At 39.7% G+C, this 23,694-nt stretch overlaps 1 protein-coding gene across 1 annotated transcript; it reads right to left on the bottom strand.

Moving 5' to 3' along the window:
- Nucleotides 1–7,052: 7,052 nt before the first annotated feature.
- ttpa (tocopherol (alpha) transfer protein) lies at nucleotides 7,053–22,356 on the bottom strand. Its single transcript, XM_041804396.1, has 5 exons — nucleotides 21,874–22,356; nucleotides 19,697–19,850; nucleotides 12,666–12,859; nucleotides 10,595–10,705; nucleotides 7,053–8,372 (listed from the first exon to the last, which is right to left on the bottom strand). Exons 1-5 carry the CDS (start codon nucleotides 22,051–22,053, stop codon nucleotides 8,124–8,126), a joined length of 888 nt encoding a protein of 295 aa, XP_041660330.1. The 5' UTR covers nucleotides 22,054–22,356; the 3' UTR covers nucleotides 7,053–8,123.
- Between the last annotated feature and the right edge of the window lie 1,338 nt (nucleotides 22,357–23,694).

Below are 23,694 nucleotides of genomic sequence, written 5' to 3'. Positions count from 1 at the left end.
GGACCAGGATTTTGCTGGTCCCCAGTTTGGCTGGACCCCAGAAAGCTGTCCCATTTCCCCCTAATGGACGGCCTTGTCTCCACATGACTATTCATGAATGTTCATGGCTGTCCATCCACCTTCAGGTCCAGTGGGGTCCCCGGTCTCTGGTACCTTTATTTTGGGGGTTGTGGGCTGAAAAGGTTGGGAACCTCTGCTGCAGAGTTAGCCATCCTCTGATCGAGGGTTCATGGCGTAAATCTGGGTTTTTTTTGTTGATGTGACCCAAAATCTCAAAAATCATTCATGAACTTTTATCATGAAGGCGATGCCCTCCTGAACCAGGGGCCGCCATGTTTACTGGGAGAATTTAAGACTGGACGGCGTTTCAGCTTCAACTCTATGGCCTCATAGTTGTCTGCATTTATTAGCTGAAACTGCCTTTATGCCCTGCATGTGTGCTCTTCAGCGCTACACAGTCAGGGAAACAGGAAGCAGCGAGGCTTTCCTCACAGAGATGAGGAAATTATTGAGAGAATAAACCGTCTCTTTAACGGATGAAAACTTTAACAGGAGAGACGTTTCTCCTCATGGTTACTGAAGGAAATTCTAATGCTGCAGGTCACACGTCTGCAGGAAACGGCCGCCTTACTGGACACCCATACCAGTCCACTTTCATAAATGTGAACCAAAAATAAGAAGATTCATTAAAACACCTCTGTGTGTCTGAGAGTAGAACAGCCAGGAACATGTTGCAGTATGTTCCCTTTATGTCTGAGGTTGGAAGTCTGTGCAGGGGGGCAGGACCAGACCAGACCTGGATCAGTCAAGACCAATCAGATGTGAACCAGTAAACTGAAGGTCCACCTGATCTGCTCAGAGCCTGACAGTTTGGACAGATATTCACACAGAAGCATTTATTCAGCGTCGTCCATGTCAACCATGGAAAAAGATCGGTTTGAGCCATGGTCACACCAAAACACGGCTAACTTCCTGTTGGGTTCAGGTGGAAGTATGAAGAAGCAAATGTCACATAAGCCCATAAGAAACTTCCTGTATGTTCCTGAAACCTGTGCTGATGTTCACACGCTCTAAGGAGACGCACACATCCAAAATAATAATAATAATAATAATAATAATAATAATAATAATAATGATGTCATATTAAAGGGATATTTCTGGATTTTTCAGGTTGGGGGGTGTGAGGTTCATGGCTATAGTGGTGTCGTTAGCCTCCAGTGATGATGTGAAAGTGGATCCTGTGGTTATAAAGAGCTCCATGGGTTCTCATCCTCCACACCTTCACCAGCAGGTAACTCAGGATCTCTCCTGCTCAGAGCTCTCTCTGTCAGCTGGCTGAGTCTCCGTCTGTAGAAGTTCTTCTTCGGTGTAAAATCACTCATGTTATCTTTGTTCTAGCTTGGTGTGGTGTTACTATCCCTGTAGAAGCCCACAGACCCACACAGCTGATCAGAATGGTGAAAGCTGCATCATAAACTAGTACCTGACACAGAGGAGGTTTTTGGGAGAACTGAAGTGTTTTGAACATTTTTGACACAGCGTACAGGTGAGCCAACAGATTTTCTTGGCCCATTTTTACGTAAAACCATTAAACTACATGGATAAAATGTTCCTGTCCACAGCCGTTATGGTTCTCTCTGAGCTCTTTATAACCACAGGATCTACTTTCACATCATCACTGGAGGCTAACGCCACTATTATAGCCAACAGCTCATACCACCCAACCTCAGAAACCCAGAAATATCCCTTTAATGTGACTGCAAGAGTTTTCCAGCACCTTTAGAGAAATGAGACTCATTTAGAGCAGGGGTGTCAAACTCAGTCTCAGCAGGGGCCGGATTCTGGAATCAGGTCTAACCTGAGGGCCTAACAGGTCCACATTTAACCAGAACTGTCAACCTCATTTCACCAGGAATAAAACGTGAAAACCCAGCTCTGATGATAAATCATTTGGAAATTTTAAAAAGTTAAAAAGTTAAGTTCAAAGGCTCAAATCTGAGATAAAAATTCAAACTTATTAGTTCAAAAGATCAGAACACAATATTAAAAATAGAAAAATAATATTTTTAAAGAGCAAATATACCAGGAGAAAATTAAAATCATAAGTTTGAAAGGTGAAAATATAAAATCAACTTTAAAATCATGAGTTCAAAAGTCAAAATATACTTAAAATTTTAAACTGTGAGTTTTATAGGTCAAATTTATGGAAATAAAAAGCCAAAAATTAGGAGTTGAAAATGTCAAAATATGAGCTCAGATTCAAAATGGTGACTTAAAAGTTAAAAATATGACTTAAATTTAAAACTGGGGGTCTAAAAGTTCAAAATATGATATAAAAATGTAAAATTATTCATTCAAAATGTCAAAATATGAGAAAAAAATTGAAGTCATATGTTTGAAAGTCAAAAAATGGGATTAAAAAGCCAAAATCTACGAGTTGAAAATGTCAAAATATGAGCTAGAATTTAAAACGGTGACTTAAGTTAAAAATATGACTTAAATTTAAAATGGGGATCTAAAAGGTCAAAATTTGATATAAAAAAGTAAACACTAGTCATTTAAAATGTTAAAATATGAGAAAGAAAAGTAAGGAGTTGAAACGGTCAAAATCTGACTTTAAATTTAAAATTAGGAATCTAAACGATAAAAATGTGACATAGAGTCCAAATTCTGAGTTGAAAAGTTGAAAAAGCATGAAATGGAAAGTCAAAATCATAAGTTTCTAATCTTAAGATGCAAAATGAAAAATATGAACTAAAACACAAAAGCATTTCTTTCCCCACATTCTTGACTTTTAATGAAATCTTTCTTCTCTTTACGGTTTCACATTTTTATAGCTTAACAAGACTATTTTACATCATCGAGTAGAAGTTTACATTTTTATACTGGAGGAAATCTGCAGACCTCATACTGGTGGACCAGTTAGAATACAAATATGATCTGATCTTGGGGGCCGGATACAATCATTCCACGGCCCGGATTTGGCCCCTGGGCCTTGAGTTTGACACCCCTGATTTAGACAAAAGAAGGAAAAGGAGGTCTAACTGGTCCCATTAGTACTCCTGAAACAGGCAGACATGTAAACACATCTTAGGAAAGAATCAACTTTTACTGAAAAACACATATTATTCTCTGTCAAAATATGACATCAGTACCAATCTATGGTCTGGATCTCCCAGGAAACCCCGCCCATTTAAGGTTAAAGGTCAACATTTCTAACCACCTTTTAATATTCTGAACAAATCAGCTTTTATCACATTCACAGTTCATCAAGATTAAAAAGGTAAAAACAGGTGAGCAGTAGTTATTAAACTCAGTCTAAAAACACTAAAGTTAACAATAATGACCCAACATCCCTGACTGAATATCATCCTGTCATGCTGACATTGACCCGCTCTCCAGCCTGACTCCGCCCATCAAACATACACCAGTGTTGGAGTCCTCGAGAACAGTCCTGGTCTCCAGACCACGTTTTGGATGTCTTGGTCTCATGTTGGGATCGAGGCTCTCGGTCCAGACTGGCCAGAGTCAGGATTTTCCATGGAGGTCTAGACCAGCACTGACATGCTATAAGCAGGGGCCCTCGCTTTAACAACAAATTCATGTGTGCATGCAGGTTAAAGTGGAACTCTTCAAATATTTACCCTGCTGGCTCCGTTTTAATGATTGACTCACATGATACTGGTCTAAAAGGCTTGGCTGCCCTCTCCAGAAGACCAGAGAGACCTTCAGCACAGGACAAACAGGGACCCAGACCGGTTTTTAAGGCATAATGGTGGGACATCTTTCACGGTGAAGGTCTTGGCTGTGGGTGGGTGTGCCTCAGAGGCAGTCAGTCCTTTCAGGGGTTCCCTAAACCGGCCCTACAGCTGAACCAGCAGCAGGTGAAAGAAGAGGGTTTGTTATTACAGATGGAAGCCTCTGCCATCAGTAAATGTGTGTGTGAATGTGCTGTGAAGGGAAGTGTGTGAGTAGTCAGATGACTAGAAAAGGGCTGGTCAAGCTCAGATCCATTTCCTGTTCTACCATACCTGGTTAGTAAATGATAGGATGAGCTGCCTGGGACGTCCTGTCTGACAGGGAACATGTCTGATGGCTGACGTTTTAGGGCCTGTGGTCATGGCACATACCGGGTCTGTGTATTTTCTGGCAGATCCACTTCCTGGTTGAAACCAGACTCAAAAATGGGAGAAACTCTCGTTATTCTGTTTTTGACCAAAAATGGAAAAGCGAACCGTTATTCCATTTTTTTTGTTTTGGTCACAAAAACGGAAAAACAAATAACAACATTTTAAAAAACAGGGCCCAATTTTTGTTTGTTTCAATTCGATATTTTGTTTTCTTCCTTTAATGGAATTCTTGAGGAAAAGGAAGTCATGTGACCACTGGGAAAGGTGAGCATTTCAAAGTAAAAGCCTCCATGTCAAAACAAGAGCCATCCATTGTGTTTAGCAGTATGATAATAGTTTTATACATATACACATACACACACATACATACATATATATGTATGTATGTACATACACGCACACAGACACACACATATATGTATATATATGTATGTATATGCATACATATACACACACAAGGACATACATACATATATTTATATATAATTTATTTATTGAGAAATATAGAATATATGTATGTATATATATATATATAAATACACACAGACAAACACATACACACATATATATGTATATACACACATATACACACACACACACAAACATACATACATATATTTATATATAATTTATATTTATATAAATATAAAATATAGATGTATATATGTGTACATATATATACACACACACACATACATACATATATATGTATATATATATGTATGTATATACACACATATGCACACATACACGAACATACATACATATATTTATATATTTTATATTTTTAGAAATATAGAATATAGATGTATATATGTGTACATTTATACACACACACATACATATATATGTATATATATATGTATGTATATACACACATATACACAAACACACAAACATACATACATATATTTATATATAATTTATATTTATATAAATATAGAATATATGTATATATGTATATATATGTATGTATATACACACATATACACAAACACACAAACATACATACATATATTTATGTATAATTTATATTTATATAAATATAGAATATATGTATATATGTATATATATGTATGTATATACACACATATACACAAACACACAAACATATATTTATATATAATTTATATTTATATAAATATAGAATATATATGTATATATGTGTACATACATATACACACACACACACACATACATACGTCTATATATATGTGTGTTTGTGTGTATACATGCAGTGCTTAACAAATGTATCAGACCAGCTGTCATATCTGTCTCAGAGACCATCCAGCATCATGAAGTGCTTTAATGCGGACTCTTTCATTTTCAGTCAGCTCTCCACGTTTTACCATTTTGAACAGGAATGAGGAATTTCAAACTGAATTCACCCAAATGTGAGCTGGCTCACTGGGCTTCTCTGAGAAATCAGAAATTAATCAAGCATAACATTCAACCACTAAAACTCATTTTTCTCTTCAGGAATGACAGTAAATAACTATAATTTGACATATTAATCAAGAAATATTAATGTGCTTCACTGTTTTTTCAGTTGTTTTTGTAAATCAGTAAATTGTAAAATTCATGGATAACAATAATAATTCTATTTTAGCATTAAAAATATCATTTGGGTTAAAGAGCTTCCACATATTGGTGTATTAACCATTGCAGAAACATCAAAATGATTTTGGTAATTACCAATGCTGTTAATTTAGGGCAGCTGTGGCAGAAACCTGACTTTGGTTAGGGTTAGGGTGGTTTAATACATTTGTTAAGCACTGTATATTTTTGTATGTATGTATGTTTGTGAGTGTGTGTGTATATATATATGTAGATATATATATATATATCTACATATATATGTACCAGGGCTGTCGTGATTTAACGATTTTGACGATAATCGTGATATTAAAAAATAACATTTCAATATTGTGTTAAAAATGTGTATATGATAATATCGTGTTAATGATCCAGTGCCACTTGAACACAGTTTGGAAACAGAATGGAAATAGGAAAAGAAAAATATGCCAGGGATTGCTCAGTAGACATTGGACTATTCCAAAGTTGTCATTCTTCAGTTGCACACAAATGCTGTGTCCCCTGCTATCCACAAATGATTTTGTTTTAGTTAATATTGTAGTTATAGCAGATGTTGCACCTTGTGGATTTTCTGTCTATCATCTGGTTACCTTTTAATTAGCTATCGAGTGTAATTGCACTTTTTATATGCAGTTGTACACTTACTGTTTTCATATTGTCTCAGTACCTCTTTAGACAGGTATTCTGAGTTAATCTGCCAAAAGAGAGAACACAACATAAATAAAGATACATTTGATTGATTGTCCCATTATTAGTTAAATTATAACTGATATCGTGATAATATCGTTATCGTGATATTTTTTTGCCCATGATAATCGTGAAGTGAAAATCTGATATCGTGACAGCCCTAATATATACATCTACTGTATATATATGTACACATGTATTTATAAATATATATATATATTTTTACATACATATGTATGTGTATAAATATATCTATATATATATATATACATACATATACATATGTATATGTATGTATATACATATATATATATATACACATACATATATACAGTACATCTTTATACATATAAATATATATATATATATATGTATGTATGAAATAAGAATAAAAGATTTAAAAAAAAGGTAATAATATTACAGTTCATTAAATTGCCAGTACATTAACTATTTGCATTATTTATCATATAATGTATAAAGAGCATTTTTGCCTATTATAATACAGTAAAATTCAATAGATGGCTCTTGTTTTGACATGGAGGCTTTTATTTTGAAATGCTCACCTTTCCCAGTGGTCACATGACTTCCTTTTCCTCAAGTATTTCGTTTACGAATTTGAAAAAACAAAAATTTGACCCCTTTTTTAAAATATTGTTTTTCCGGTTTTGTGACCAAAACGAAAACCGGAAAAACGACTCAGTTTTCTTTGTTTTTTTTCAAGTGTGGTTTCAACCAGGAAATGAAAGTACATGTATGCCTGAAAGTACACTGACCGTACCCCCACCAGTTTCCTCGGTTAGTCCAAATGGCGCCTGATTGGAGCACGTTTCCACACAGAATGACGGACTAACCAGGCAAACACAGACTGGTCAGATTGGTGGTCTGTCATCAGGTGGGCACACTTGTTGCCAGTCAGAGAATTAACAGACAAATCGGCTTCTTTGATGGGCGTGCTTGAGTTGTTTGGTTGTAAACGATGGCGGTCGGTGAAGAGCTTAGCGATGATGCAGCTGGGAACATTTAATTTATTAAAGATGAGCAGCAAAGCCCTCTGGGAGATTTTACTGGTGGAAAAGGAGCCTACAAAGACAAACAAACACCTGATAGCATCTGATGTGCTGCAAACGAGCTAGCATAGCTACTTAAAGTTAGTCTGATAGTTAAGTGAGCAGTGGTAGAGTCAGAGTTCAATCCCCAGCTGTTTCTGTCAGAGTGAGCGTTTAACTGCTTCCTCAGTGTTGGCGACTGAATCAGTGGGAAAGTTAATCCTGACGGCCCCTTTAGGCTCCTCTGCCATCCTCTGTGTGGATTCTGTGGTCTAAAAAGTGCTTTAAAGGGGTCAGACGACCAGAACACTCCAGAGCTGTTAGTGGATGATGGTGGCGGTGGCTCTCAGTGTTCTGGGGTAGTAATGTTGGTTCAGTAACTTCTCTGTGGCTAACAGCAGAAGGATTCCTACCAGCCAGGTGGACTGGAAAGAGGGATTAGGCTGGAGGTGGTCCAAGCTGCCACTGGTGCAGAGTTTACTTGGACCACAACAGGAAAAAGAGGACTCAGGACGCGAGCGCCACTACTAGGACCTCAGAAGGATAAGAAGAACTGGCAGTGAAAACACTCACATATTCCAGACCTTCAGAAACGTCTACCAGTCAGTGCACAAGCATCAGAAAATAAAAGAGCATCAGGATTCACCAGACCAGCTTTCAGACATCAGCGCTCTGAGAGCTGGTCAGAGTCCACATCCTCTGAGATCCAGGAGCCACCTGGAGGACTAGAGATGTCTCCTGTCGGGTGACTGGCAATCTGTTGGAGGAGCTTCTCTGCCTGGAAGAGCTGATTGGTCCAGTCCCGACATGCTTCCTTGATGCCAGGCCCCTCCCCTCCGTACTCTGGAGGAAGGACGTGCGGCGAGAAGAAGTCGCTCAGACTGTCGTGGAAATCGGCGCCGTGGATGTGAACCTAGAGAGGAGAAAGGGGGCGTAGAGTTAGAGGGAGGTCTAATCGTCAGAGCTCTTCAGCAGCAGTCAGCTCATATTTCTGTGAGGTTTAGAGTTTTAGTAATAAAATCATTTCACTGACGCTAAAACAACCGCTAGCTAAGCTGACGGTCAGTCTGCTGCTGATCCACGATGGCTGTTATAAAGTCCCAGTCCCACCACAGATCTTTGTTCTGCTTCATCTGAACGTCCACAGACACGATGAAGACATGAAGAAGAGATCCTGATTAGAGCACATGGTCTGTTCTTGTCCTGCTCATCACCAAGAACTGATGACTCAGCAGGAATCAGACTCCCTACATGTGGATCTCAGCTCATCAAGGACTCCTGATCATGTTTTAAATATGTTTAAGCTCAGAGGGCATTCCTAATGCATCCATGCTGGCTATGGGCCTCATTTTAATGAAACCCTGACCTCAGAAAAGTCAGGACGGATGCTATCATTCTGTGGTTCAGTGTTACTCAACCAAAGAGCCACACTGTTGAAAAATGCTTTTACAAGAGCCACAATCTAAATGGTGAAAAGTGGCAAAATGGGTTAAATTTCTGATAAGAATAAGTGAAAGGTGGCAAAAATGGTCAAAAAGCAGCAAAAAAGTGGCAAAAAATTGGTGAAAAAGATGAAAATAGGCATACAATGGAAAAAACTTGGTGAAAAGTGGAAAAATGTGTTAAATTGCAAAGAAAAATGCGTGAAAAGTGGCAAACTGGGTTATATTTCTGCTAAGAATAGGTGAAAGGTGGCAAAAATGGTCAAAAGCAGCAAAAAAGTGGCAAAAATGGTTGAGAAAGGGAGGAAAAAGGCATATAACGGAAAAAAATGGGTGAAAAGTGGAAAAATGGGTTATACTGGTAATAACAGTAAGTGAAAGGTGGAAAAAATGGATATAAAGCAGCAAAAAAGTGGCAAAGTATGGGTAAAAAGGGAGAAAAATGGGCATAGAATGGACAAAACTGGGGGAAAAGTGGCAAAGTGGGTTAAATTGATAATAACAATAAGTATAAGATGGAAAAATGGTCAAAACGCAGCAAAAAATGGGTGAAAACGGGGGAAATTGGCATACAGTGGACAAAACGGGGGGAAAAGTGTAAAAATGTGTAAAATTGCAAATAAAAACAAGTGAAAGATGGCAAAAACGGTCAAAACGCAGCAAATAAAGTGGCAAAAAATGGGTAAAAAGGGGGAAAAATTGGTGCAAAGTCATAAAAAATGAGTTCCTTGTGAGCAAAAATGCAGCAAAAAATGAGTGAAAAGTGACTAAAATGGGCAAAAAGGTGTGAAAATGGGGTAAAGTGGCATTTAATGGCAAAAGGCATCCTGAGTTGGTGAAAAGTGGCAAAAAAGGGGGGAAAATTGCAAAAAAGCAGGATAAAAGTGGCTACAACTGATGACAAAGGGCAAAAAAAAAAAGGCAAAAATGAGCAAAAAGAGGCTAAAAGAAGTAGTAAAAATGGTCAAAAAGAAGCAAAAAAGTGGAAAAAAAATGTAAGAAAGGGACAAAAAAATGCAAATAAGGGCAACAGAAATAAACAGAGTAAAAATAAAGGTGGACCATTAATACCTACTGTACAAGCGTGGGAAACAATCTGATTAATGTGACTTGAAATGGATAATTTCTGAGGTCAGTCTCTATTATTATGATGTTTTTTTTAAAGGTTTATTTTGGGCATTTCTGTGCCTTTATCTGATAGAGGAGGACAGTGGACAGAGTCAGAAACAGGGACGAGAGAGACATGTGGTAAAGGGCCTCAGGCCGGATTCGAACCCGGGCCGTCCGCCTACATGGGGCGCGCCTTAACCACCCGGCCACCTGCGCCCCCGAAGTCTCTATTTTTAAGATTTCTGGTGAAAAATATTTCAAATTTAGACATAAAAGAGCCACATGTTGAGTAACAGCGCTCTAAAGACATGCAGTGAGGAGATTCAGGGCTGTAAAAGTTCTTTTCTGTGGTGCTTTTAGGTGTTCAAAGTAAAATTAAACAGGCTGAGGATGTCATCCCTGCATGGAAGACCACAGCCTTGCCTCTCTGACTTTACTGTCCTGTTTAACCTAACATCACCATGGACTGCATCGTTAAAATCACTGTCTCATGTCTGTTCTCTCTAGTTAAGGCGTCTCCACCCTGTCGTCATGCAGTCGAAGCCTGCCGTCTCATGAGTGTGGGTGTGAGTCTGCTGCTGACCCTCTGTTTGATTTTATCTGGCAGGAAAGGACGAATCATGGCGAAGACGGGCCGGAAGAACAGAGGCTCGTTGACCAGATGGATCCCTCTCACTTTCAGTGGAAACGAGTCCTGAACACAGAGGAGCAGAAGCAGGTGTCACATTCATATCTTTAAAAGCTTAAGGCATAGAGAAAAATGTGGAGAGGTTACAGGAACAGTCTGCACTAATGAGTAATAATGAATTATTCTTCAGCTGGGAGAGGAACACTCAGATGAGGAGTCTGTGGAGCTCCTGGTTTGTGAGTTTCTCAGTAAAAACTCGGCTCAGGAAGTTTTCCCTTATACCGGATCATTCTGTCAGCATAGAGGGTTATTCATGGAAGTATGCTCCTCAGTCATTCACCAACAGATCTGTGGAGACATTTCTAGAAATCAGAGAGGCAGAGGGAGCATCCTGGGTCGTCTTAAGCTCCTCTAAGATTGCCCAGGGTTTTCAGTTTGTCTGCAGGACTACAGGACTGGTTTTACCTGTGGACCTCTGATCGTTTGGACCCTCTGACATCAGTGTTGGTGCGGTGCATTCATAAGCAAAGTCCATCCATCCATTTTCTACACCGCTTATCCCGTTAGGGGTCTCAGGGGGGCCGGAGCCCATCCCAGCTGTTACTGGGCGAGACGGAGGGTACCCCCTTTGTCTGGACTTTTACTCTGCAAATGACACCATGGTGGACTCTGACGGGGTTAAAAACACAGGTGTCCTGTGAGGTTTTTACTAATGACCAGAGGTCCCTCCATTATATTAATCCTGTGCTAATGGGGCAGAAGACTGCAGTTTGCTGCTGGATGTCCCGACCTAACCTTTAGTTCAGGGGGGCCAAATCTGGACCTGGTACAGGTCTACCCGGCCCACCAGATCACGTCATATTTTTGACCACGGCTGGCCCACTGGTTTGAGGTCTGCAGATTTCCTCCAGTTTAAGAATGTAAACTTAACAATGATGATTTCACATTTCATCCATTTAAGTCGTGAAAATTAGAGAAAGAAAAAAGTTCAAATATTGGATAAAAACTTAGGAATGTGGGAAAATACATTTCTGTTTTCATTTCATATTCTTAATTTTGCATCCCACAGTTATGATGCACAGTCATGGTTTTGACTTTTTTTATTCACGTTGACCTTTTCAATTCACAATTTTGGCTTTTTATTTTATTTTTTGACCTTTAAGATCCCCAATTTTAATTTTTTGACCTTTTAAGCACATGGTTTGGAATTTTTCTCACATTTTGACATTTTTAGCTCCTTACTTTGACTTTTATCACATAATTTGACCTTTTAGATGCATAATCTTACATTTTAAATATTGTTTTGACCTTTAAAACTCAAAATTTAAATCCTTTTCTAATGCTATGACATTTTAAACCAATGATTTTGAATTTAATCTCATATTTAGACAGTGAAGAACCATGATTTCAACTTTCAATCTTGTATATTTGCCTTTTTAAAACATTATTTTGACTTTAAATGCCGTGTTTGGACCTTTTGAACTAATAAGTTTGAATTTTTATCTCAGATTTTGAGCCTTTAAACTTATCTTTCTACCTTTTTCAATCTCAGAGTCATTTAGCATCAGTGCTAAGGTTTTTTCCCCCATAATTCATAGCTGGTGAAAATGAGGTAGACGGTTTAGGGTTAAATGTGGACCCTGCTCGGCCCTCAGGTTGGACCCAGATCCATAGCTTGGCCCCTGCTGTGATTGAGTTTGACGTCCCTGCTTTAGCTTCTCTTGAAGCTCAGGTCAGGTGACCTCTGCCTCACAGAGAGCGTTCTCTCAGAGTTTTGTTGGAGTCAGCTGCGTGGCAGCCGTGGTTCAGTTCGCCTTTTTCTCTCTGCTGTGAGCAATGTGAGGTTTTTGCTAATCGACCTGGTGCCTTTTCATTTTCTCATTTCCTGTTTGTCCTCTTAGTGGTGATCCCTCTGGAAGGCCTTTGGGGCCCACAGTGAATCCCTCTTTCCCTCTTCCTGACGCTGAACGTTGACGACCTAACAGCAGAGGTGGCAGAGAGAGTCAGACACACAAGCTCGGCCTACCGACAGCACAGACGAGATCTTTCTGGCCATGGAAGGGGTCACCTGCAGGGCGTGGCCTAAACTCCAACCCTGCAGGTCAAATATGGCCTTTAGACCCCGCCTCTGTGTCTCTGTCTCCATGGAGATGATCTCTGATGTCATCAAGCTGATCCTGAACACCTGGATGGCGGACCAGTCTTTGGGGTTCCACTGGCCTGCAGACAGACAGACAGACATAGCGTGAGTCATGGACAGAAGTCTGTGGACGGTTCATTAATCCGGTTTAGACATGAGTCTGTTTATCTGGACCGCTTTAACGGCTTTGATCAGCTGTTTATTCTGGACAGCTGTGATGAGTCTGTGTGATGATAGCTAATAAAAGTAAGGTTATAGTTATAGTTCAGAATTATGACTTTTATTTCTGCTGCCTTTTCACCTGCTGTGGTTTCATCTGTGTTGACTGCTGATGTGTTGATTCAGGTTTTATTCTGTCAGAGCTTCATTTTAGTTAAGTTTCTATTAGCTTGAGTTTTAGAAAAGAAAACTCAGATAGATTTAGAACAGTGTGACTCAATCCTACTCAACCAAAGAGCCAAATGGTTGAAAAATACATTTGCAAGAGCCACAGACTGACTGGTGAAAGTGGCAATTAAAGTAAGTCAAAGGTGGCAAAAATGGTCAAAAATCAGCTAACACTGGGAGAAAAGTGGCAAAAATGTGTGAGAAGTGACCAAATAAAGGTCCAAAAGTGGCAAAAAGGCGCATAAAATGAGTGAAAAATGACCAAAATGGGTAAAAATCTGAAAAAAGGTGGGGAAAATGGACAAAAAGTGACATTTAATTGCAAAAGGCAGCTTAAATGGGTGAAAAGTGGCAAAAAGGGAAGAAAAGTGACAAAAAGAAGTGGCAAAAATAGGCTTAAAGCGGCAAACACTGGGTGGAAGGTGGCAAAAAATGTCAGAAAGTGGAAAAAAAATGAGTTACAGGTGGCAAAAAGGTGGAGAAAAATGAGTGAAAAGTGACTAAAATGAGCAAAAAAAGGGCAAAAATTGCAAAGAGCAGGATAAAAGTGTCAAAAAGAGGAGAAAAGTGACCAAAAAGTGGCAAAAATGGGCTTAAAGCAGCAAATACTGGAAGAAAGTGGCAAAAAATGGCTGAAAAGTGGCAAAAAAGGTAGAGAAAAATGAGTACAAATTGGCATTGACTGCAAAAGGCAGCTTAAATGGGCAAGAAGTGGCAAAAAGGGCCAAAAAAATTGCAAAAAGCAGGAGAAAAGTGTCAAAAATGGGCTAAAAGCAGTAAAAATGGAATTAAAGTAGCAAAAAAATTGCAAATAAGGGCAACGGAGCTATACAGACAAAAAATAGAGGTTAACAATTAAAGCCTGCTGCGTCAGTGTAGGAAACAAACTGATTAATGTGACTTGTAATGAATTATTTCCCTTTTCTAAGGATTTCTGGCGGAATAATGTTTCACATGAAGACATTAAAGAGCCACAGGTTGAGTACCACTGGTTTAGAGCATTTCCAGCCAGACTCCTCTTCACTCTTATTATTTAAGTAGATCTGATATCAGAGATCACTCTGTGGGCTTTTTCATCCATGGGTGCTCTACAGGTGTGCATGTATGTGGGTGTCAGTGGGCGTGTCTTAGTGGATCAGGTGGTACAGAATACTACGGCTGGTAGGAGGAAGCAACACAAAATTTCTACATCCTGATTTGCTGAGCCACACCAACACAGACTGCTGCAGCCCCCCCCCACACACACCCACCCACCCACCACCGATCTGCAGTGCCTCCTACAGGCCAGAACATTTAAGCTGCCCACGTGGATGCAGAGGTCTTCTTTAGGCGCTGTTTCAGAGACCGCCTGTTTGTAGGCGCTGTGAACTGAAACCTCTGATACTAGCTGATAAGGCTGTAGACTAGTGGTTCCCAGCCTGGGGTCCAGGCACACCTGGAGTCCAGGCTAGAGGTGTCCCAATCCGATAATGATATCGGATACTGGTCTGATATCAGCAAAAAAACGACTATCGGATTATATCGGATTACATCTAAAATCTCCGATTTAAGCACTCCGATACAAGCAGTCCGTTCCAGACTCTGCTCCAGCACCTCTATCCAGCAGCGCCGCAGGATCCAGCATGCAGAGCCCACGTGATCACAACAACAGCGTGCTTGAGTGCTAACCGGTGCTAACCGCTAACACAGTAGCAAGGAGTAGGACCGATGCTGGCCGTGTCGCTGTATTTTTCGTTAAAGTCAGATAAAGACGTTGCAGCTGAGTGCAAAACTTGTCATGCACAAGTTCCCCGCGGTGGCAAAGAACCAGGGAAGTTTAATACGCACAAAATCACAAAAAACAGCATGAGGATTTTCACAAGACCACAAAGAAACATCAAGGCTCTGGCTCCTTCAAACAACCGACGCTGTCCGAAACATTTGGAAAGCGTGATAAACTCCCACGGGACGGCAAAAAGGCATTAGCTATAACAGAAAAGATCGATGACCAGCCCCTGTCAACAAATAATAATCAGTCAGTTAACTAAATTCCTAACTAAACCCTTCCTACTCCTCCATCTCCACTTTTTGCAGGCCGAGCATGATGTGATTCTTTTTTAAGAAGATAAGCATTTCAGCTTTTCGCACCCTGTCCCACACATTCATGCTCACAGAAAGAAACACAGTATAGACAGTAGGGGTGCACCAATCGATCAGCCAAAATCGGTATTGGTGCCGATTTCCTTAATTTTAAGAGATCGGCGACTGGCCGATCCTTGGCAAATAAGATCAGTGGATAAGATCGGTTTCATATGCCTCTACCTGCTAAAATGTGAAAAATGAAAGACTAAAGGAACTGATGTAATTTAGTAGTTTGGACAGCAATGCTCTGGTGAGAACTACCTCATGTGCAGTTAAAACAACAAGTTTGTTTTGTTTCACGGGTATTGTTCAATGTTTTTCAATAAAATAAGATTGGAACATTAAAGGTGTATGCTGTCAGTTATGAAAAAAAATCGGTATCGGCCAAAATCGGAATCGGCAGGTCAGGCTTTTTAGAGATCGGTGATCCGTGATTGGCCAGAAAATTGCAATCGGTGCACCCCTAATAGACAGGCTTGTCTAATTTATTTTTGTTTTATTCTATTTAACTGTAGAATGTGCTTATGTTTAAGGTCAAAATTTATGTAAACTAAAAAACTAAAACTAAACTATGTAACCCACTGGTTAATAATAAATGGGTCAGTTTTTCTCGTACCTACTGTTGCTGACTTGTTCTCTGAGTAATATCACTTGATCAAGCCTTTTCTAACATTCCATACAACAAAATAAGTAATAAAAGTGCGTATGATTCATGCTGATATCGTATCGGCTGAAATATCGGTATCGTATCGGAAGTGAAAAAATCTGATCGGGACATCCCTCGTCCAGGCACACCAGGGGTCCAGGCACACCTGGATGGACTCTCCTAGACCCAGTCCTTTCAGTGCGCTGTGGTGAAACTGTGATGTTAATAAACCTTACTCTACCAGGGTTTAAAGGTGGGCTCGGTGGGTCTGCAAGAGCAGCCTCTAAATCAGTGGTGTCAAACTCAAGGCCCGTGGGCCAAATCTGGCCCGTGGTACAGTTACACCCGGCTCACAAGATCATATCCTAGTCTTATTATACCTGGTCCTAAAATATGAGGCCTGCAGATTTCCTCCAGGATGAAAATGTAAATTTAACCTTGATGATATAAAATATCCTTAAGTCATAAAAATGTGAAAAATGATTAGATAAAAATAAATGTGGGAAAACAAATTCATTTGTGTTTTTATTTCATATTTTCAATTTTGCATTTTACAATTATGACTTCAGTCTGTTATTTGGACTTTTATTTCATATTTTGACCATTCTGAATATATTATTTTGACTTTTTATTTCCTATTTTGACTTCGTCAATTTATTATTTTCACTTTTATTTCAAAATTGACCTTTTCAATTGATTATTTTGACTTTATCTAATATTTTGACCTTTTAAATATATTATTTCGACCTTTTTATCGTATTTTGACCTTTCAGGTGCACCATTTTCAATTCAAAGCCATATTTTTGCCTTAAAAACATGATTGTGACTTTCTTTTTTATATATATTTGCCTTTTAAAAACATTATTTTAACATCTAATTTCATCTTTTGACCTTTTGAACAAATAAATTTTACTTTTTATCTCAGATAGTGAGGCTAAACTTATAATTTTGACTTTTAAATCTCAAAATTTTTAATCATTAAATGCTAGTTTTTCCCCCATAATTTATTACTGGTGAAAATGAGGTGGATCGTTTGGTTTAATGTGGACCCTGTTAGACCCTCAGGTTGGACCTTAATTCAGGATCCGGCCCCTTCTGTGATTGGGTTTGACACCCCTGCTGTAAATATTCACATCAGAACTTTCCTCCCGTTCTTCTGTGACTCTGCTGACAGCCACAATGATGATTCCACCCAGCAACCGTCCTCAGAAATACCCACATTCACTCGAGGATGAGAGGAGGGCGTTTTATTAGAGATCATTTCCTGGACAGCAGGTGAATTACCAAAATGAAAGCATCAAGAGTTCCACTCTGAGAGGGAGGAGGATGTCAAACACTGAGTTTTACACTGAGTCTGACAGGCCAGAGATGTGTGACGATGACAGCGGACTGGTTTAGAGAAGGAGAGGACTGGAAAAACCACTTTGACTGTAACTAGAAGACAGCACTAATGCAATCAAGAGTTTAACATCCAGGAAGGAGGAAGCTATTTCTTTAAAGTTGCTTCACATGAGCAACACATCAGGTTTCAAAAGTTCCGTTCAGAGCTGCAATAATAGAGGCTTACTGGCAGACAGGTTAGTCTGCAGGTCTCGCTTCATTCATGCCAGACCTCATTCTTTTCAGTTACAAGAACTCGATGACAAAGATCTCTAGGCTAACTCTTTGTTCAGCAATCATTAAAAGGCATCATTAATGGAGCCCAGATACAGTGATTCACCATGACAACAGGAGGTCCAGGGACTCCAACCTCTCAGACTAGAAATCTTCTCTTTACTTATTTTAAGGAGAAACTGTTCCACAGCTGTAGGAGGGTACAGTATGAGGATTACCAGGGCCACGTTAGAGAGACTGAGATGGTCTGGGACCAATAGGGCTGGGAATTTATCACAGTTTAGAAAAAATCTCAACACTGCTCAGAAGCTATGATGATATTTCTGTGACCTGAACTGACTTTCTAATTCATCTTGGAGTGCTCTACACATCATGCAGACATTTCTAGACTACTTTCCTCTAACATTGTTTTTCTTTACCTTAGTCTTGTTAAAAAAGAGAAGAATTAAATTCATCCATGCTTTGATTTTCTGGGGAGAACATAGCTAGACAACCTCCCTATGGATAATTACTGAAAATAAAACAAAACAAAACAAACAAACAACAAAAAAAAAAAAAAAAAAAAAAAAAAAACAGAAGCAATGAATGCACGGTAGCAATGGTTCTAAATATAAGGGGGCAATAAGCTATAAATGAGGAGGCTGGGGTGGAGGAGGTGAAGCTTTAGTCTTTAAAGGAGGAGGCTGGGGTGGAGGAGGTGAAGCTTTAGTCTATAAAGGAGGAGGCTGGGGTGGAGAAGGTGAAGCTTTAGTCTATAAAGGAGGAGGCTGGGGTGGAGGAGGTGAAGCTTTAGTCTATAAAGGAGGAGGCTGGGGTGGAGAAGGTGAAGCTTTAGTCTATAAATGAGGAGGCTGGGGTGGAGAAGGTGAAGCTTTAGTCTATAAAGGAGGAGGCTGGGGTGGAGGAGGTGAAGCTTTAGTCTATAAAGGAGGAGGCTGGGGTGGAGAAGGTGAAGCTTTAGTCTATAAAGGAGGAGGCTGGGGTGGAGAAGGTGAAGCTTTAGTCTATAAAGGAGGAGGCTGGGGTGGAGAAGGTGAAGCTTTAGTCTATAAAGGAGGAGGCTGGGGTGGAGGAGGTGAAGCTTTAGTCTATAAAGGAGGAGGCTGGGGTGGAGAAGGTGAAGCTTTAGTCTATAAATGAGGAGGCTGGGGTGGAGAAGGTGAAGCTTTAGTCTATAAAGGAGGAGGCTGGGGTGGAGGAGGTGAAGCTTTAGTCTATAAAAGAGGAGGCTGGTGTGGAGGAGGTGAAGATTTAGTCTATAAAGGAGGAGGCTGGGGTGGAGGAGGTGAAGCTTTGAGCTATAAAGGAGGAGGCTGGGGTGGAGGAGGTGGAGCTTTATGCTATAAATGAGGAGGCTGGGGTGGAGAAAGTGCAGCTTTAAGCTATAAAGGAGGAGGCTGGGGTGGAGGAGTTGAAGCTTTAGTCTATAAAAGAGGAGGCTGGGGTGGAGGAGGTGAAGCTTTAGTCTATAAAGGAGGAGGCTGGGGTGGAGGAGGTGAAGCTTCCTGCGATAAAGGAGGAGGCTGGGGTGGAGAAAGTGAAGCTTTAAGCTATAAATGAGGAGGCTGGGGTGGAGGAGGTGAAGCTTTGAGCTATAAAGGAGGAGGCTGGGGTGGAGGAGGTGAAGCTTCCTGCGATAAAGGAGGAGGCTGGGGTGGAGAAAGTGAAGCCTTAAGCTATAAGTGAGGAGGCTGGGGTGGAGGAGGTGAAGCTACCTGCTACCACTGGTTGTAGAACCTCATCTCCATATCTCTGCATTAAGATTTCCTCCAATGATGACAGGCTCTAAAAACAAGAGTTAATAGCAGCAGCAGAATCAGCTGTTTGGCATTGGCAGAGAGGATTTGCAACATTTTTCATGGACCAACCCACATCCTCAGCTCTGCTGCCCACAAAATGCATGCTCCTTACAGATGTGGCTCCATATAAAGGAAAATAAACAGATTTTACCACAGAAGAAGATTTATTGATCAGAAGCTTTGTTACAACAAAGTAATGATCAACCAAACAGTCATTTATAATCACTTTCAGGAGAATCTATCACAGATGACAATCAGAACCAAGGCATTAATCAAAGGATCTAGAAAGAACAGGACAAGGCAAGAATAAAGACAAGAATCACACAGAAAACACACATAAATGTACAGACCGATCCGGTATATGAGCACCCTGCTGCCAGTGTGGTCCCTCTGTGGGAGGACGGCATGATAGGATGTCTGCAGGAGGTCCAGCACCGAGGAGGGGGACAGGCAGGAACTGATCTCAGGACTGTCCCGCCGCCACCGCTGGTAGTTTAGTAAGAGCTGAAAAAACACACAAAAAGGACATGAAAACCTCTACTGGACCAGGTTAACCAGGACTCTGAAATACTGGACCATGTGAAAAACCTCTACTGGACCAGTTTAAAAAGGACTCTGAAATACTGGTCCATGTGAAAAACCTCTACTGGACCAGTTTAAAAAGGACTCTGAAATACTGGTCCATTATGAAAAACCTCTACTGGACCAGTTTAAACAGGACTCTGAAATACTGGTCCACCATGAAAAACCTCTACTGGACCAGTTTAAACAGGATTCTGAAATACTGGTCCACCATGAAAAACCTCTACTGGACCAGTTTAAACAGGATTCTGAAATACTGGTCCACCATGAAAAACCTCTACTGGACCAGTTTAAAAAGGACTCTGAAATACTGGTCCATTATGAAAAACCTCTACTGGACCAGTTTAAACAGGACTCTGAAATACTGGTCCACCATGAAAAACCTCTACTGGACCAGTTTAAACAGGATTCTGAAATACTGGTCCACCATGAAAAACCTCTACTGGACCAGTTTAAACAGGATTCTGAAATACTGGTCCACCATGAAAAACCTCTACTGGACCAGTTTAAAAAGGACTCTGAAATACTGGTCCACCATGAAAAACCTCTACTGGACCAGTTTAAAAAGGACTCTGAAAAACTGATCCATATGAAAAACCTCTACTGGACCAGTTTAAACAGGACTCTGAAATACTGGTCCATTATGAAAAGTTATTAAAAGTTATTTCCAAAAATGTTTCCCCTGTTTTCAGCTATTATTAACTAATATTATATATTTATACGATTTTTTATTTTTATTTTTTTACAAAAGGCTAAATAGTTTTCACTTAAATTAAAATAAAAAGTGTTCTACCCCTCAAAGGTTAAAATATTTTCATAAATAAAATATCTAGAATAAGTTGACATATCTTTGCAGACGGTGAAATATATTTATTTTTCAGGTAAATTTGTTCATTAGAGTGTGGACCGTTTCTGTCAGAGGATGACACCGGTATGTGGACTGGTTTTTCTGTGCGGGCCGTTCAGGGCCACCGTACATTTGTGAACGTTCTGGTGTAAACCTGGGTGATTCTCATGAAGAGACAGTAAGCTATGTCTTTTTTGGACATAATAATGAAAAGTGATAATATTTAACTTTTATTTGAAAATACACTATGTCTATTATGAGTCTAAATTCATTATTTGGTAGGAAAACAGTATTTATGGTTTTTTTTAATAAATTAGTATTTAATGATTTATTAAGGTTAACACAATTAATTGACATTGATGCATTATCTGTTAATAAAATTTCTAAGATTATCTATACCTGTTTAAACTGTTTTTTAATGCAGTGCCTCAGAATGCAGGACAATGAAAAACTGATGTGAAAACCGTTTAGATGTTACAGTAATGAGATAAATATTTGCTTTAAAATTTGTATAAATGTAATAATACATAAATACAGTTATATCTTCTATCCTTAAACATAATAATGTGCACGCTGATGAAAGGAAGTGAAAAAACTATTTTTTAAAAATTATACTTCTAATCAAAATTGTGTTACGGTAATGAATTTATTTCCTCATAGTGGCCCTAAAAATGTCTAAAATGCATAAAAATGTGCACATGAAAGACAATTTTATCTTAAATGGTACAATTAGATTCTTTTTGACGTAATAAGTACAAAACATTTGTATAGAAAGGTCTCTGATTTCTTCTATAAGTTGTACCATGTTCGTGAGAATCACCCACCTGAGCCCTGCTCGGTGAAGTGAACCCTGACCTCTGGGTTTAAGCCTAACTCTAGTTTCCATTTCAGACTGAGGTGAAGATCTCTCCGGAAGTAAAAACAACTTCAGCACGTGTAGTAGACTACGGAGTCCAGTTATGAGAGACCAGGTCTAACTAAAACCAGACTGTCTGAAAACACCGAATAAAACCCTCATGAAGTCAAAGTTAGCGGAGTCTCTGGACTCTGAGTGGACTGAAGTGATTTCCCCTCCCTGGTGGACCGTACGGGACGTACCTTCAGAGAGAGATCCACGTCGAAGTCTCTGGCCCGCAGAAACCTGAGGAGGAAGCCGTCAGAGAGAGTCCGGACCGCGGACAGCTCGGCAGACTGCAGGGCTCTCCGCCTCAGGCTGCTCACATACGGCCCAACGAGCTCCGAGCTGTCCGGGAGCTCACTGAGCTGAGGCCCGTCCATGGCTCACCGAGGTCCGGACACTTCTGACCGAGGCGGGCGGCGAGGTCCGACCAGGACCGGAGGATTACACTACTGCAGGAGGGCAGCGAGGTCCGACCGGGACCGGAGGATTACCCGGGATCAGATCCAAAAGGACAGAAAGTAATAGAGCGAGAGAGCGAGAGAGAGAAAGGGAGAGAGAGAGAGAGAGAGACAGAGAGCGAGAGAGAGAGTGAGAGTTTTAGGAGCAGTCCTCGGACTTCCTCCACCTTTATTGTCACTCATTAATGCGAACTTGTGGAGCAGCTGGATCCAGAAGTGTTGTTATGACGCCATCTACTGGCCAACAGAAGTAGTGCAACAATAACGTCTCATCAACAGGTGCAGCTAGATCAGTGATGCTCAACCTGTGGCTCTTTAGTGATTATTTCTGGCTCTTTCATGTCTTAGTTAGTGGGGATGCTGAGCATCCACACTACTGATATTCGCGTCCTACATACTTTGCCGTATCGACACCGTTTCAACTTTAAAAAATTCAGTTTCTTCGTCATTCGACTGCTATGACTTTTCTCATTTCTAACTTTAATAATTTTTAAAATATGCCCATTTTCATGCTATTTTCAGCTATTTCTATGTTTTTTTCAGCCACTGAATGCAATTTTCAGCCACTTTTAGGCCAAATTACGCTATTTCTATGTTATTTTTAGCTTTTAAAAGGCTACTTTCAGCTATTTTTAGACTATTTTCAGGTTTTTATAGGCTACTTTCAGCTATTTTTATCCTTTTTTGAGCTATTGAATGCTATTTTTATGCCATTTTCAGCTTATTTTGTCCTTTGGCTATTTTCAGTAGTTCTTCCACCATTCAGCTCTCAGTATCCCCATGCAATTTCAGCTGAAACTGCAATTTTGATCTAGTTTTAAATATTATTCCCCCAGAAAACCTTAAAAAAGGAAACTTTTTTGCCCTTTTTAACCTATTTTGCCTTTTTTAATCCATTTAAACTACCTTTTGCTATTAAATACCACTTTTTTCCTGCTGTTTTGCCAAATTTTGCCACTTTTTCCCCCAAGTTTTTGCCACTTTTGTCCTGTTTTTGCCCATTTAAGCTACCTTTTGCCATTAAATACCACTTTTTTCCTGCTTTTTTGCCACTTTTTTCCCCAGTCTTTGCTTTTTATACCATTTTTTCACATTTAAGCTACCTTTTGTCATTAAATACCACTTTTCCTACTTTTTTTCCCCCCATTTTTGCCTTTTTTTTTTGCAACTTTTTACCAGTTTTTTCAAACCACTTTATCCCATTTTTGCCCTTTTTTCACCATTTTCACCCATTTCAGGTTTCTTTTCCCATTAAAGTCCCCTTGTTTTCTATTTTTTGCCACTCTTGACTGCTTTTTGCCCATTTAAGTCACTTTTCACGCATATTTTTGCCACTTTTGGACAATTTTTTGCCACCTGTAAGTCATTTTTTTTGTCACTTCTCACCCATTTTCGCCCAATTTTTACCCATTTTTGTTGCTTTTGACCATTTTGCCACCTTTAACTGATTTTTATTGCTACTTCAAGCTGCTTTTGTCACTTTTCACCACTTAGATTGTGGCTCTTTCAAAGGTATTTTTCAACAGTTTGGCTCTTTGGTTGAGTAACGCTGATCTAAAA

The sequence above is a fragment of the Cheilinus undulatus genome, linkage group 13 (assembly GCF_018320785.1).
Source record: "Cheilinus undulatus linkage group 13, ASM1832078v1, whole genome shotgun sequence".
Classification (NCBI taxonomy): domain Eukaryota; kingdom Metazoa; phylum Chordata; class Actinopteri; order Labriformes; family Labridae; genus Cheilinus; species Cheilinus undulatus.
Note: the sequence above shows the minus strand (reverse complement) of the source record. Positions and strands in the feature narration are given on the sequence as shown.